Source organism: Rhagoletis zephyria, unplaced genomic scaffold, assembly GCF_001687245.7.
Source record: "Rhagoletis zephyria isolate East Lansing unplaced genomic scaffold, Rhagoletis_zephyria_1.1 Rzeph_scaffold_00130, whole genome shotgun sequence".
NCBI lineage: Eukaryota > Metazoa > Arthropoda > Insecta > Diptera > Tephritidae > Rhagoletis > Rhagoletis zephyria.
The window spans coordinates 132,878-149,502 of NW_016157214.1; the positions used below are offsets into that span (position 1 = coordinate 132,878).

General features: G+C 32.1%; 1 protein-coding gene across 3 annotated transcripts in view; it reads left to right on the top strand.

Moving 5' to 3' along the window:
* The window catches only part of LOC108380986 (zinc finger protein datilografo), a 180,192-nt gene that overhangs the window by 65,686 nt on the left and 97,881 nt on the right, over window positions 1-16,625 (top strand). For 2 of the 3 annotated variants that reach the window (XR_001849605.1, XM_017637402.1), the window contains exon 2: window positions 9,208-9,285. Coding sequence is in view for 2 of the 3 variants with exons in the window: in XM_017637402.1 (XP_017492891.1) it covers window positions 9,208-9,285 (78 nt within the window). In the remaining variant the exon portion in view is untranslated. Of the gene's footprint in view, window positions 1-9,207; window positions 9,412-16,625 lie in introns of those variants that run through there. The other variant, XM_017637394.1, reaches the window with a different exon arrangement.

Genomic DNA, 16,625 nt, shown 5'->3' on the forward strand with positions numbered 1-16,625 from the left:
CACTTGTCACTTTTATGCAATAGACCCCTGATTTGTAAAAAATAAGAGTATTCACGATCCGGTGCATACTTTCTAGCATTTACTGATAGCAACATAACTGAAAAATGTAGTTTTCATTAATTTTAAAATATGTATATTAATTTATAGGGCTCGGAATCTCATGGACTAAAAAATCTAAAATATGCGCGTATAATAAGCACTCGAAATTCAAAAATATGCGCTATAAACCGAAAAAAAAATGCAATTGAAATTATTTTCCTAATATTTTATTGCCGGTACAAATTAAATAACACATGCACTTTAATAAGAAAATAATGAAAACAATTCCCTTCAAAATGCAATACATATGTATTTACATATCGTCACTAGACACGAATAAAGGCGTGAGCTCAATAGTTGACGGCGAAAAAAGACGCATAAAAAAACTTCAGCGTCAAAGACTCTTAACATACTTCGCCGAAGTTTTTCATGAGCATCGTTTTTCGCAAAATTTTTTTACGCGCCTTTTTTTCGCCGTCAAAAGATTAGCGCGCCTTTATTAGTGTGTAGTGACGACATGTATAAAATTAATTTATAATCAAGCAGTCAGATACCATCTTTTGTAAATAGAAACATTGACAGTTTGAGAAAGTTTGCCATTTCGATTCCACAACTCCTGCAACCACAGCCATTTGGCGGCGTTCGACTGTCTTTTTTGAGCTAGGGTCATCGCAACTAGGACAGAGCCTTTTGAAGGGCAATCCAATCCTTTCGGCATGTACTTCAACAGTGCCCTGTGCATACTGCAGTAAGTTTGTAGGTATCTTCTTTGCTCATTCCTAGGAGAGCTTTGGTTTTAAGTGGGTCGAAGGACATCCAGAACTGCCGAGTAATCCTGTACGATCCTGTATGGTTCCACATCTGCTTGGACTTCGAGGGATAAATTTCGGTAATTGTTGCTTTTATCTCCTTGAGCGACGCGCCCATGTCCACCGCGTGGGCCACATTCAGTGCGGAGCCGCACCTTGCAAGTCCATCCGCTGCCTCGTTTCCATAAATGCCCCTATGTCCCAGGACCCATATTAGGGTAATTTCGTATTGATCATTGATAGCCTATATCACTTCTCCCCTACATTCTTCCACTAGTTGAGATTTAACAAGGTAGGCAATTTTTTGTCAAGGGGTATTTTTTTGTCAATAGATTTCGCATTAAACCTAAATGGTTGTAAATCAAAAAAAGCAAAAGTATGCAATATATGCTAAAATATGCGCATGAAATATGCATAATCAGGTTTTTTTTTTAAAATATGGAAAGTCATGCATTTACTGCAAAATATGCAAAAATATGAACTAACTATTGAATGCCATTTAAAGGAAATTTCATGATTCGTAAAGATAAATTAACCATTTCCATTTGAAGATGTCCATTAATTTGCATTTGCATGAGATTTCGAGCCCTATTAATCTATATACTTATTTCTAAAAGGTATTTTTCTGTTACCAAACGATATCTACTTTAATATTTTATCAAATTTAATGAATGATATCTAAGTTTGAAGGGGAGAAGCTCGCCTTCACGCAAAAAATAGACACGTTGATGAAATTTAGTTATTTATTAAAAAATGGGGGTTTAAAAAGCTGAAAGCACTATATCCGGTCAATAAAGAGCCTAATCTTCCATAATACATACTTCATCAAATGGAATGATTGGAACACCATTTTGAAGGAAATAGGGAATTTAGATGATTCAACTTCCACTGGCGATTAGTTGAATCAAAAGTTGAACGAAAGCAGGCAGCCGACCAACTTCATTGAAAGTGATTAGTTGAAAGGCCGTGTACACCAGGCGATTGTTGCTTTCAACTTAGAGTTGCCTGAAAAATCGCCTCATGTAAATTCCCTGAAAGCTTCACTGAATGAGATAAAGATAAAAACTTTTTGAGAGGTTGCCACTCTTAACTAGAAGTAATAATTGTGAAGAATTCCCAAAGAAAAATGGTACGGAGAGAAAACCCCGATAGGTGGCGCTGGGATCGATTTATTACTAAAAATCATATTTATAGTCCGATTTCGGTCATATTTCGTGTATGTATTGGTAAGAGGAAGGAAAACATCTCTGCGAAAAAATTTTCAGCTAGGGAGCGCTGGAGTCGAGTTATCTATACAAAGATATATTTTCAAAGCCATTTTTTCTGTTCGCAAAGTTCGAGAACGGCTGCACCGATTTTTTTTAATTTCGCACACCTACTACAGAATATCCAGGGATGGTTATGGAGTCTCTGGATAGTTTTAGTTCACAATTTGACCCGCCAGGTGGACTTGGAGTCGAGTTATTACTAAAAATTTTATGCATTATCCGATTTGGCTTATATTCGAAACGTGTATTGGTATCGTAAAGGAAAATATTACCGTGAAAAAATGTACCCGCCAAGTGGCTCAGGGGTCGAGTTATTACCTAAAATTCGTATTTGTGATGCGATTTGGCTCATATTCGGGATATGTATTGGTAATGGTAAGGGCAATACTTTTACAAAAAGTAGCCAGCAGGTGGCGTTGGAGTCCAGTTATTACTAAAAACAAACGTCCAGTGAGAGAAAGTGTCGTGAATGTCCGAACTATGACGCTCATTGATAAGGCATTTAAGGTATTTCGTCAGAAATAAGTCTATGTATATTGGATTTCTGTGGAACAACGATACTCAGCCATTTTGAAATTGCCACGAGCTATACTATACAGTTTAAAGGAGAGATTCACCATCGAACCGGATGATTGTTGCCGCCAGGGAGTGAAGAGGAAAAAATTCTAGAAATTTATTTCGCTGTACGATTAACCGTGTTCACTTTCGTTGGGTTATTTAAGACTGCCTTGGAAGTATGCCTTCCGGCTACCAAACCATAATATTAGTATATAAATCGTTAAGGTGAATTGTTGGTGTCAAAATCTTGGTCCAAAATGTTTCAATAAAAAAAAAAGTTTCAATAAAAAATAAAGACGAAGTTCGCCGGGTCTGCTACTAACTACATACTTCTATTAAGAATAAAACGTTCTTTTGACGAAATAACTCATATCCAAGTATTTTTCTGACATATTGGGTGAAAACACTCGAATAAAATAAAAAAAAGAATTTAAAAGGTTTATTTATTTTAAAAAATGTCCTTATGTGGTAAGCCACACTCAAAATCACGTCATCTTTTTACAATATTATCCATGTTTTTCATTCCAATTTTTTTTGAAAATTTTTATAAAAATATCGGTTACTATCTAAGAAAACCATATAAGTCTAATTTGCAAACTTTGTACAAAAATTAGAAAAAATCAAAAATGTGTCATCCCTTCTGTTAGTTTTCGCATTAAATTCAAATAAACAATAATAATAACGAAAAATGACACTGAAGATGGCACAACGCCGAAACCGGTTTCTCTGCAAACCAAACTTGACAAGGGATGACGGAAATTCGTTCCAAAATAAATAATTTTTTCTCCAATTTCTTTCGTGAAACTGACTATTAGAAACAGAATGTAGTATTTACTTTTAGTGCTAATACATTGATGAATGAACCCGCCTATTGCGAGTTTATAATATTTTGGGTAATTCCATCTCAAATCACCCAAGCCGAGGGAAATTGAATTTAAGTTTGCGATAAAACTCACAGGGATTGTTCCTTGAACAATTTAAGAAGACAAGTATCTTTTTCTTTTTGCTCAGAAATTCGAATTTTTCGAATAATGAGTTTTTTTTGTGTACGAACGCTTCTTTTTTCGGCTCTTAATAGCAACTTTTGATGAATACGCTTATAACTGCAGCAAAAAGGCGAGGATTTTAACGATTTTTTTTAAATAACAGATATTGATCTACTGAATCGATCTAGCGAACTAAACATCAGTAATTGTTTATTAATAATAAATTATTGTTTATAAACAAAAAAACCTTTTTTCAAACTGCTTTATTTCAAATTGCCACATCTTTTTTTTCTCAATAGTAGGGAATAGTATAAACTTTTGTCAGTACGAGTATCAATATGCTAAAATTCGTCGTTTTCGAGTTATGATTTTTTTTCTGAAAATGCACTTATATGATGCTAGCAAATTTTCGTGCCAGGTGAGGGCACACAGAGAAAAATATGACACATATAAACAAGAGGATTGTCTTTATGAAACGTTTCTGGGCTAAGGGGTAAAATAGACGAAAAAAACGAAGAAAATTCCATAGAGATTTCTTCTTATTTTCAAGTGTAAATTCTTCTTGATTTTATTTGTAATAAAATAGGCAATGAATTGAAGGTTGTATTTTTCCATGTCTTCTCAATAGATGATGTAGCCTAACGGGTGCGACTACGACTGCCGACTTTTTGGACGTGGTTTCAAATCCTGTGGAACGAACCTAGTTTTTTATTTTTTATCTTTTTTATTATTTTTATTATTATTATTTTTTATTTTATATACATATATGTGTGTATGTATATTGATTTATTTTTATTTTTTTATCTCAATTTTGTGTTTACGTTCTCGCTGCAAATGTTTACTGTAAATGTTTAACAAACCAATGTAATAGTGCTTCTTGAAAATTACTTCTTAATTGTATGTGATGTATTCTTGAATTTATTGAAAAGTTTTCTTCTTACTTTCATGTGATGACTTCTTGAATTTATATTAAATTCATATCAATCAATAGAACACCGTCGGCAAGATGACCACCGTAGCTGGGAAGGTAGAGCTGTAAACTGAAATTCAGAAGGTCACGGGTTCGAGGACAGGTCGGCGTGGACCTTTTTTAATTTCTATTTTAAAAAATTTAACTAGACAACCTTATAAAAACCAAAAGATTTCTTTTTGGTTTTATTAAAAAGATTTGCCCTCTGGAAGCAAGAGGAATATCTTCTTAACAAAAAACCCTAGAGATATCTTATTAGTTTTGTTCCATTTTATTACGTGCTTTTTTCTCTGCGCACACAAACTGTTGCCCATTATGATAAAGTTTCCTTGCTAGAGGCAGCGTTGCCGTTGTGCGACTAAAGGGGCAATTTGACCCTTTTTAAGTGCCAATACCCTTTGACCCGACTTTTTGAAAGTTTTGATTTTTTGACCCTTTTCAAAAATTATGTAGGACTTTTGCCCCTTTCCAGAGATTTTTTTAGGAAATGTTAACAGAACCATGCTATTAAAAAATATTTCCACCTGTAACTACGAAAACATGCATCCCTTAAAACTTTCAAGGGAAATGTAACTCTTTTCGATTTATGTATATGTTTGCAGCCCCGTTTTGTGAAAAGCTTGTCCCGCTATTTTCTTTTTAAATTCAACAGATTTATTTTCTTACTAGTAAATAAGAGCAAAAATAATATGGTGACCCCTTTATCAATGACCCCTTTTTTGCGACTTTCTGAAAATTCTCAACGGCAACACTGGCTGGAGGTTGCCCGATCAGAACCAAAAGTTTTTCCCAATTGGGCCCTAATTTTGGCCCAATTAGGAAGAAGGTCGAAGTAACACGCGATTTGCCCAATCTACCGAAGATTTCCTCAACCAGTGCTCGAAATTCGCTCTAAGTGAATATGCATACGCAATTAAAACGTTTTAATCGAAAAAAGCACACATACATACATCAAAATTCCCTATGAAAAAAATTATTTTTTACATTTTTTTTCTTGAAAAATTTTCCACATGCCAATTTTTTGATATAAAAAAATTTCTTTGGGAAATATGCCATCTCTAAACAAAAATTGAAAAAAAATGGAATTATTTAAGTATAGTATTATGGGGTCCACTTTACAATAATTCGAGTTTTGAATTTCTTTACACCGAAGTTTAGTACATGAGTACATTATAAATTTAAAATTTTTTTTAACTTTGTTTTAGAATTTTTTTGAATATTCAACAATTTTTATTGAGCTCGAGGCCGCTTTTAAAGAAAAACTTATTGTGGAAAAGCAACAATAATATGAAAAAGTGGTAGAAGTGATAGCTATTTCGGAAATCACATTTCCTCATCAGACTTCTTTCAGTAGGATTCGAACCGACGATCCCACTGACTCAGCCATTTGCCTACGCACTGTGCTAAGTCCGAATTGTAAATTATCGTTGCTTTTTTCCCACTTTTTTTATTTTGCTAAGCCAACACAATCAATCGCAGCTATTCCGCTACGATTTACACTTGATCATGTGGTTGTTGGTTTTTGTTAATAATTCTACTTTTAGAATGTTTAACTTTTAGGTGTGCTCGTCCTTAAGTTATTTGTTTTTGTTATTTTTTGGCCTTATAACAATTATATTCAACAATTTTTATTGAGCTCGAGGCCGTTTTTAATGAAAAACTTATTGTGGAAAAGCAACAATAATTTGAAAAAATGGTAGAAGTGATAGCTATTTCGGAAATCACCACATTTCCTCATCAGACTTCTTTCAGTAGGATTCGAACCGACGATCCCACTGACTCAGCCAGTTGCCTATGCACCGTGCTAAGTACGCCTTGTAAATTATCGTTTGCTTTTTTCCACTATTTTCATTTTTGTTATGCCAACACAATCAAGCGCAGCTATTCCGCTGCAATTCACTTGATCATGTGGTTGTTGGTATTGTTGGTTTTTGCTAATAATTCTATTTTTAGAATGTTTAACTTTTAGGTGTGCTCGTCCTTAAGTTATTTGTTTTTGTTATTTTATGGCCTTATAACAACTATATTCATTGAGCTCGAGGCCATTTTTAATGAGAAACTTTTTGTGGAGAGCAACAATAATTTGAAAAAATGGTAGAAGTGATAGCTATTTCGGAAATCACATTTCCTCATCAGACTTCTTTCAGTAGGATTCGAACCGACGATCCCACTGACTCAGCCAGTTGCCTACGCACTGTGCTAAGTCCGACTTGTAAATTATCGTTGCTTTTTCCCCACTTTTTTCATTTTGCTAAGCCTACTTTTGAATATATAGTTTTATATCCCATTAAATGTTAATTTTTTTTTTTAATTTTCTTTGAAAACGGTTTTACGCATTTTCTTCCATAAGGAAAACGTGCAGGAAGCCGTCAGCATAAACAATATTAAAAATCAACGCAATTTAGCAGTAGCTTAAAACTTGCACTTTATTATACAAAAATTGAATAGGCTACAAAATTGCATTCTCAACAAAAATTCTAAACAAAATTTAAAAAATGCATAACTCAAATTATTGTAGAGTGGACCCCATAATACTATACTTAAATATTGCGCAATACTCAGAGCTACCACTGTGATTTTTTTAATTTTTTTTTTTGAGATGGCATATTTTCAAAAACTTTTTTTTTATCAAAAAGGTTGTATGTGGAAAGTTTTTCAAGAAAAAAAATTGTTAAATTATTTTTTTTTTCATAGGGAATTTCGATGTGTATATGTGTGATTTTTTCGATAAAAACGTTTAAGTTGCTAATGCATGTTCAGTTTGAGCAAATTTTGAGCACTGGTTGGGGAAATCTTCGGTAGATTGGGCAAATCGTGTGCTATTTCGACCTTCTTCCTAATTGGGCTGCAATTGGGCCAAAATTAGGGCCCAATTGGGAAAAACTTTTGGCTCTGATCGGGCGACCTCAAAAAATTTCCAGCAAGGATACTTTATCATAATCGGTAACAATTTTTGTGCCCTCAGCTGGCAGGAAAATCTGATGGCATCATATAAGTGCATTTAAAAAAAAAAAAATCATAACTCGAAAACGAAGAATTTTAGCATAGGATACTCGTACTGAAAAAAGTTTATACCATCCCCTAATAGACAAAAAAGTTTGAGAAAAAAAAAAGATGTGGCAATTTAAAAGAAACAATAATAATTATTAATAAACAATTACTAATGTTTAGTTCACTAGATCGATTCAGTAAATCAATATCTCTAACAAAAAAAAACATCGTTAGAATCCTCGCTTTTTTGCTGCAGTTATAAACGATTTCATCAAAAGTTGCTATTAAGAGAGGAAAAGAAAAAATAATTATTCGAAAAATTCGAATTTCTGAGCAAAAGAAAAAATAGATACGTGTCTCCTTAAATTGTTCAAGGAACAATCCCTGTGAGTTTTATCGCAAACTTAAATTCACTTTTCGTTGGCCTGGGTGCTTTGAGATGGAAAGATCCTTTTGTTTGGCAAGTTGGAATACCGTAGCGCAAAAATTTAATGCAAATTGTGCAAAAATGTCATATTTTCGAAATCTAACAAACGAATGGCAGGGCACAGCATTGTATTTGAGGACAAAAAATAGTATTGAAAAGTAGCAAAAAGCGTAACAGCCTTTAGTCAAAGAGCTCATAGATGGATAAATATTGGTGTAAAATTTACATGACTAGAGCTCACTTTACTGCCTGCACAACATCGCCCTATTTTGTTTTTGAGAAAAGGAAAATTATTATTGTTTCTGTAAATATAACACAACTAGGAATTAAGATTAAAATGTATTTTATAAATACCTAAGTTGACAATTTTAAAAACAAATTTAAAGATTTTAAAGAAAAAATGTATATGTTACACAGTTTATTGGTTACAAAGCAGGATTACACAGTTTGTAGATGTGTACCGATTTATACATTTTGACAGTCACAGAGCGATACTGTCTAGAAATTTTTATCGAATGAGTGCAGGCTCAATAAAAAATCTCCAAACAACCCCACTGTGTAACTGTCAAAATGTAAAAATCGTGCGATCCCTGGTTAACGTTTTTTAATATAACTCTTATACCCTGATAAAAGCTTAAATTTGAACTTAGTTTAATTTAAAGTTTTTAATAAAATTTTTTTATTCAAAAATGTACAGTTGACCTTTGCTTTTTACTTTAAACTTTGGTTTTTATATTCTAATTTTTTTAAATTTAATTTTAGTGTAGTTGACTTGGTATTAACTATTTTATGTTGCATTCAAGAAATCAGAAGCTTCTTTTTGTTGGGTTTCCTTTCATATTCTAAACTTTGATTTACTGCAAAGGAATGAGGATACGGCGCACAAAAGTAATCGTTTCCGGTAGTGTCATTTGCATTTATATCTTAATTTTGTAAATTATAAATTTTATGTAATGTGAGTAAATAAATTTGTAATTTGTAAATGTAATTTCTTAAAATTAAAATTTCACTGCAAATGAAACTAATATAAATGTTTTTTTCTTTTGCTTAATACGTCTTCCGTACATCATGCCACTCTTCAATCAATATCGATGATGAAAACAACAACACCACTGATTTCGTATAAAAACAATAACGACAATAACATCGACAACATCAGCTGCAATTGTCCCGCTCTAGCAGCGCAGCCGCCATCAGTGAACGCACTTTAGAAGAATGTTGGTCGACCCTGCAACGTGTGAGTTGGCATCTCTTCCGTTGTGTATAGTACTCTTCCACGTTAAAGACACGCACATCCGATAGCACACAAAAGCATACAAACAAACATACGAACATGCATACATATATGTATATGCATATATATGTATATATTATAAAAGTCATACTCCTTTTACAAACACACATACATACATATGTAGTTTATACACATCTCCATATAAACATAAAATAAAACAATAGAAAGCAAAATAATGAAAAGCAAAAGTCAAAGTTTAGTAAAAAATCTTGGTCAAAATCTCCAACAAACATAACGTAATTTTTACATACATATTAATTAAGGCATCTAGGGAGTCCCGAGCCCTTTTGGGGTCCCGAAATTCCCGGATCAAGCCCTCGGGATCCCGGGATATAATTTAATTTACTACCAAATTAAAATAAAACGACATTCAGACACTGTAATGGCATAAAAGAATTATAAAATGCAACCCTACAAATAATCAAATATTATATTACAATTGTAAGACTACTATTATTCTATATTATAATATATATACGATATATATGAGGCGTTCTTTTTCATATCAGACACCAAATTTCGTGTCAGAATTTCGATTAGCTTCACATTTTCCTTTCTTCTTCGGATATATGATCTGTCAAATTTTGGATTTTTTCGTGATTATGACTAAATAATCATGCACTTCTTCAAATTGTTATATCTCGGGTTCTGTTCTTCGTAGAGACTTCATTGTTGACTCTCACAAAATAAACCACCTCGTCATAAGAAAAATATTTTAAAAGTAGTTCTTGAAGAACTCCCAGTTTTTTGGAACATGTTCTTCATAGAGAATTAAACAAGGATTACGGTGGTGTAATTTTAAATCCCAAATTTACTGGTATTACTATGCAAATCAACTTAAAGAGATTAACTGTTAATAGCTAAGTTAACTTCAGGACAATCATAACCATCATGTAGAAAGCCCGTTTCTTTATCTTCAAAACGACGCTAAGATGAAGTCTCTACGATGAGTCTCCACTACCCGAGATATACGATAAGAAGAAGCACATGAATGGTCAGAACCACGAAAAAATTCCAACTTTGACAGATCATATCTCCGAAGAAAAAAAGAAAAAAAAAGTTGCTCGAATACGTGTTAGCTTATTTAATGTCATGAGACATGACATCATTGTTTTTTTCGAAATCCGTCGTTACTTTTATATATACATGAGTATATATACATATGTTGTGCTATCCTAATATTACTACACATATATGTACATACATATATTAGACTGTATCACTAAAAAAAGTTGCGGTTTTTCCGCCGGGATTACAAAATTTATTATATTTTAAGACGTCCACCAAAATATTTCGGAAAAATATTAAGATTTAGTGAGCTGGACCGATTTGAAAATACAATTTTATGAATAAAAATAGTTTCTTAAAGAACTTTTCGAAAAAAGTCCCCTCATATGACAAAACAGATTTCGTTTAAAAATTCTGCATAAAAATATTTAAAAATCTTTTCAACGGAATTGTAAGATTGAGATGTTTGATGCTGTTTTTTACTTTTTTCAGAGATTGATTTACGAAAGACTTGAATAACTGGGCCAAAACTATTCTGATTTAGACTTGCGGGGTCTCAGTAGAAAGGTATTTTCACACTGTTTTTATTTCTGTCCAAAAAAAGGTCATTCGTGTCTCAATATTTTTATTTTTTTTTTTCAAATACAAACACATCTTAATTCAACTTTGAATGACGTTCGTTCATCCTACCTTTCTCATTCATCTTTTGAATGAGTTTATTAGCAAAAAAAAGTCTAAATCGGAAGAGTTTGGGTTTAGTTATTCAAATTTTCCTTATACAAATCTTTGAAAAAAGTTAAAAAACTGCAACAAAAATCTCATCATTACGATTCCGTTCAACAATTTTTTTTATTTTTTTTTTATATTTTTCTGCAAATTTTTTAAGCTTGAACCGTTTTGTTATTTGAGGGCATTTTTTTTTTTAATCTTTAAGAAACTCCAATTTTCGGAGGTATTTTCAAATCGGTCCAACTCACTTAAATCTTAATATTTTTCCGAAATATGTTGGTGGACGTCTTAAAATATAATAGATTTTATAATTGCAATGAAAAAATAGTACCGATTTTTTTTTTTGTATGGAGTGATGCAGTGTAATGTATATGTACAAATGCTATATGTAGGTGTAAATATGATCTCTTGTTTTTTACTTTTTGTAAAAATGACTGCGACTGCAATATGAATGAATTTCGATTCCATAGTTTATGGTTTATTCAGTTTGTAATTAGCTTTTTATAAAATAAAATAAAGATATTTATATTTCTTTGCTTAAAAACACAAATTTATTTTTATTTCTAGTATTCGAACTAAAGAAAGACTACAAAACTAGTTAGTTAGCATATTTTAATTAATGGTAATAATATCCCGAAATATCCCGGGATCCTGGGATTACCAATTTAAGATCTCGAAATCCCGGGAATCACAAAATGGTCCGGGATTGGATGCCTTAATATGAATGTATGTACATTGTACATATATGCATGAACATTAGGTTGGGTAAATTTTTTTAACTATGTGCGTATAGCAGTGCCAGGCAAATTACACGCACACATAACACACTTATGGTCTGTTTACCGCAACTTAACGTAACTAACGGCTCTCTCTTAAAAATTCTGTTAAATGGGTGTTGCTTATAATTGAACAGCCGAAACTTAACGTAACATAATGCCACGTCGAAATCTGCTTCATTTTGATTCTCTAAGTTCTACGTTCTGTTAAGTTAAAATGCCATAATCAGGCTTTCGCGCACATAGTCTCGCGAGGCTACTAGCTGCCTGGCACAGAAAATTTTCCGAAGAAACCTTGGTCTAAAATTAATTTTGGGTTTGCCAGATTACGAAAACAGGTTTCTTTAATTAGCATTTCGCCGGTGTGTCGTAAAGAAGTACTTCAATTTTATATAAAAACATTCTATCTGGAATTATCTTTTTTTTAAAACTTCTGTCAGAGGATGCAACAATAAAAATTTTCACATTAAACGCATGTTTTACTTTTCCTTGAAGATTTTTTTCATACGACTAAAATTCAGTACGAAATACATATATACATATATGTATATACTATAGGGCTGCATCAATTCATTCAAACTTCGAGCCAAACAGAGTACAGTAGATTTGAATATTTTACTTCACATACAAAACACTCAGGGTTTGGAATATTGTAAGTTATGAATAAACATTTTGTTTCAAACTTTCTCCCTTCAAATGGAAGAATGTGAATGAATGAATGGACAACATTCAAATCATTCAAACTCATTTCGGTAAAAGTTTTTTCTACAAACAAGTTTTTTCGTATTGTAATAGGAGCGCAGCAATACATACATACATACATATGTATGTTTGTACATATGTGCGCAGAAAAAATATTTTTGGATATTCATATTATTTCAATTCAATTTATATTCACTTTGTTTGAATATTCTAATGTCGACACATATATCAGACAGGTATTCACTCAAATTCCAAAAAAATTTAGGCCAAAATCATTCATTCGTTTTGTATATGAATAATTAATTCATAAGCCGTTTTGAATGAATTCATGCAGCCCTCTAGTATGTACATATGAACATTAGACTGATTCAAAAAAATCGACTTAATTTTTTTAACAGCCCCTGCTTTAATACCTCCGGGAGGATGTCAAAAGATTCCTGTTTAAGCGCAACCCTTAATATTAAGTTTGAAAGGTCGCGCATCGCGGATTTCTACTTTCCACACAAATTATATAGAAAAAACTGTATTTCAACTTTGGAATTTGTTTTCTCGGCTATGAATTATCGAACTAAAAAATTCTACACATATTTTTGTAGGAAATTAGACGCTCTACAAAAAACGTATGTTACAATTTTTTGATAAACCTACTGGTAACGGTTATTTAAACTTAAAGTCAAATTTATGCATTATTTTCTCCTTTTTAAGATAAAATAATTAAAATTATCATTAAATTTGCAACATTTTTTACTGAAATCCTGAAAAATGTAATTCCCTGTTAGAAAAAGTTATTGAAATTATTTTTAAATTGTTGAACTATACAGTTGTAAGTTCTACATGCTTATTTTTTCAAAATTGCCTTTTTTGTGAGTAACTATTAAGAAACTAAATAAACTAAAAAAAGCACAACTCGATTCAAAAATATTTATTGTTGAATGTTAATTAAGTTAAAAGCTTTAGATTACACATAAATAATCTTCTAAAACAACAGCAAAAAGACTCTGAAATAGGCATTGTTTTAGAAGATTATTTATGTCTAAAGTTTTTGACTTAAAGCGAAAACAGTCAACGACGTAGCGTAAACGTACGTTGACGTACTTAGCAGCATATCAAATTTACTGGTGATAGAGGGAGAGAAAAGCAACGGCAACGTCACCGCCATACGGTGGTGAGTTTTCGTTAAGACGCGAATCCCATAAGGTAGATCGTGTCTGCGTCAACCTTCGTCTACGCTACGTCGTCGACTGTTTGCGCTTTTAATAAATATTCAGCAACAATTATTTTTGAATAGAGTTGTGCTTATTTACAACGCTTTTCTCAACTTGTTTGATGCTGTTTTTTACTTTTTTCAGAGATTGATTTACGAAAAACTTGAATAACTGGGCCAAAACTATTCTGATTTAGACTTGTTGGGTCTCAGTAGAAAGGTATTNCGATTTTTTTTTTGTATGGGGAGTGATGCAGTCTAATGTATATGTACAAATACTATATGTAGGTGTAAATATGATCTCTTATTTTCTACTTTTTGTAAAAATGACTGCGACTGCAATATGAATGAATTTCAATTCCATAGTTTATGGTTTATTCAGTTTGTAATTAGCTTTTTATAAAATAAAATAAAGATATTTATATTTCTTTGCTTAAAAACACAAATTTATTTTTATTTCTAGTATTCGAACTAAAGAAAGACTACAAAACTAGTTAGATAGCATATTTTAATTAATGGTAATAATATCCCGGGATCCTGGGATTACCAATTTAAGATCTCGAAATCCCGGGATACACAAAATGGTCCGGGATTGGATGCCTTAATATGAATGTATGTACATTGTACATATATGCATGAACATTAGGTTGGGTAAAGTTTTTTACTATGTGCGTATAGCAGTGCCAGGCAAATTACACGCACACATAACACACTTATGGTCTGATTACCGCAACTTAACGTAACTAACGGCTCTCTCTTAAAAATTCTGTTAAATGGGTGTTGCTTATAACTGAACAGCCGAAACTTAACGTAACTTAATGCCACGTCGAAATCTGTTTCATTTTGATTCTCTAAGTTCTACGTTCTGTTAAGTTAAGTTAAAATGCCATAATCAGGTNTCTTTAATTAGCATTTCGCCGGTGTGTCGTAAAGAAGTACTTCAATTTTATATAAAAACATTCTATCTGGAATTATCTTTTTTTTAAAACTTCTGTCAGAGGATGCAACAATAAAAATTTTCACATTAAACGCATGTTTTACTTTTCCTTGAAGATTTTTTTCATACGACTAAAATTCAGTACGAAATACATATATACATATATGTATATACTATAGGGCTGCATCAATTCATTCAAACTTCGAGCCAAACAGAGTACAGTAGATTTGAATATTTTACTTCACATACAAAACACTCAGCGTTTGGAATATTGTAAGTTATGAATAAACATTTTGTTTCAAACTTTCTACCTTCAAATGGAAGAATGTGAATGAATGAATGGACAACATTCAAATCATTCAAACTCATTTCGGTAAAAGATTTTTCTACAAACAAGTTTTTTCGTATTGTAATAGGAGCGCAGCAATACATACATACATACATATGTATGTTTGTACATATGTGCACAGAAAAAATATTTTTGGATATTCATATTATTTCAATTCAATTTATATTCACTTTGTTTGAATATTCTAATGTCGACACATATATCAGAACAGGTATTCACTCAAATTCCAAAAAATTGTAGGCCAAAATCATTCATTCGTTTTGTATATGAATAATTAATTCATAAGCCGTTTTGAATGAATTCATGCAGCCCTCTAGTATGTACATATGAGCATTAGACTGATTCAAAAAAATCGACTTAAATTTTTTAACAGCCCCTGCTTTAATACCTCCGGGAGGATGTCAAAAGATTCCTGTTAAAGCGCAACCCTTAATATTAAGTTTAAAAGGTCGCGCATCGCGGATTTCTACTTTCCACACAAATTATATAGAAAAAACTGTATTTCAACTTTGGAATTTGTTTTCTCGGCTATGAATTATCGAACTAAAAAATTCTACACATATTTTTGTAGGAAATTAGACGCTCTACAAAAAACGTATGTTACAATTTTTTGATAAACCTACTGGTAATAAATAATCTTCTAAAACAACAGCAAAAAGACTCTGAAATAGGCATTGTTTTAGAAGATTATTTATGTCTAAAGTTTTTGACTTAAAGCGAAAACAGTCAACGACGTAGCGTAAACGTACGTTGACGTACTTAGCAGCATATCAAATTTACTGGTGATAGAGGGAGAGAAAAGCAACGGCAACGTCACCGCCATACGGTGGTGAGTTTTCGTTAAGACGCGAATCCCATAAGGTAGATCGTGTCTGCGTCAACCTTCGTCTACGCTACGTCGTCGACTGTTTGCGCTTTTAATAAATATTCAGCAACAATTATTTTTGAATAGAGTTGTGCTTATTTACAACGCTTTTCTCAACTTGTTTGATGCTGTTTTTTACTTTTTTCAGAGATTGATTTACGAAAAACTTGAATAACTGGGCCAATACTATTCTGATTTAGACTTGTGGGGTCTCAGTAGAAAGGTATCTCCACACTGTTTTTATTTCTGTCCAAACAAAGGTCATTCGTGTCTCAATATTTTTATTTTTTTTTCAAATACAAACACATCTTAATTCAACTTTGAATGACGTTCGTTCATCCTACCTTTCTCGTTCATCCTTTGAATGAGTTTATTAGCAAAAAAAAAAGTCAAAATCGGAAGAGTTTGGGTTTAGTTATTCAAGTCTTCCTTATACCAATCTTTGAAAAAAGTTAAAAAACAGCAACAAAAATCTCATCATACCATTCTGTTCAACAATTTTTTTTATTTTTTTTTTTGAATATTTTTCTGCAAATTTTTTAAGCTTAAACCGTTTTGTCATTTGAGGGCATTTTTTTTTAAATCTTTAAGAAACTCCAATTTTTGGAGGTATTTTCAAATCGATCCAACTCACTTAAATCTTAATATTTTTCCGAAATATTTTGGTGGACGTCTTAAAATATAATAGATTTTATAATTGCAATGAAAAAATA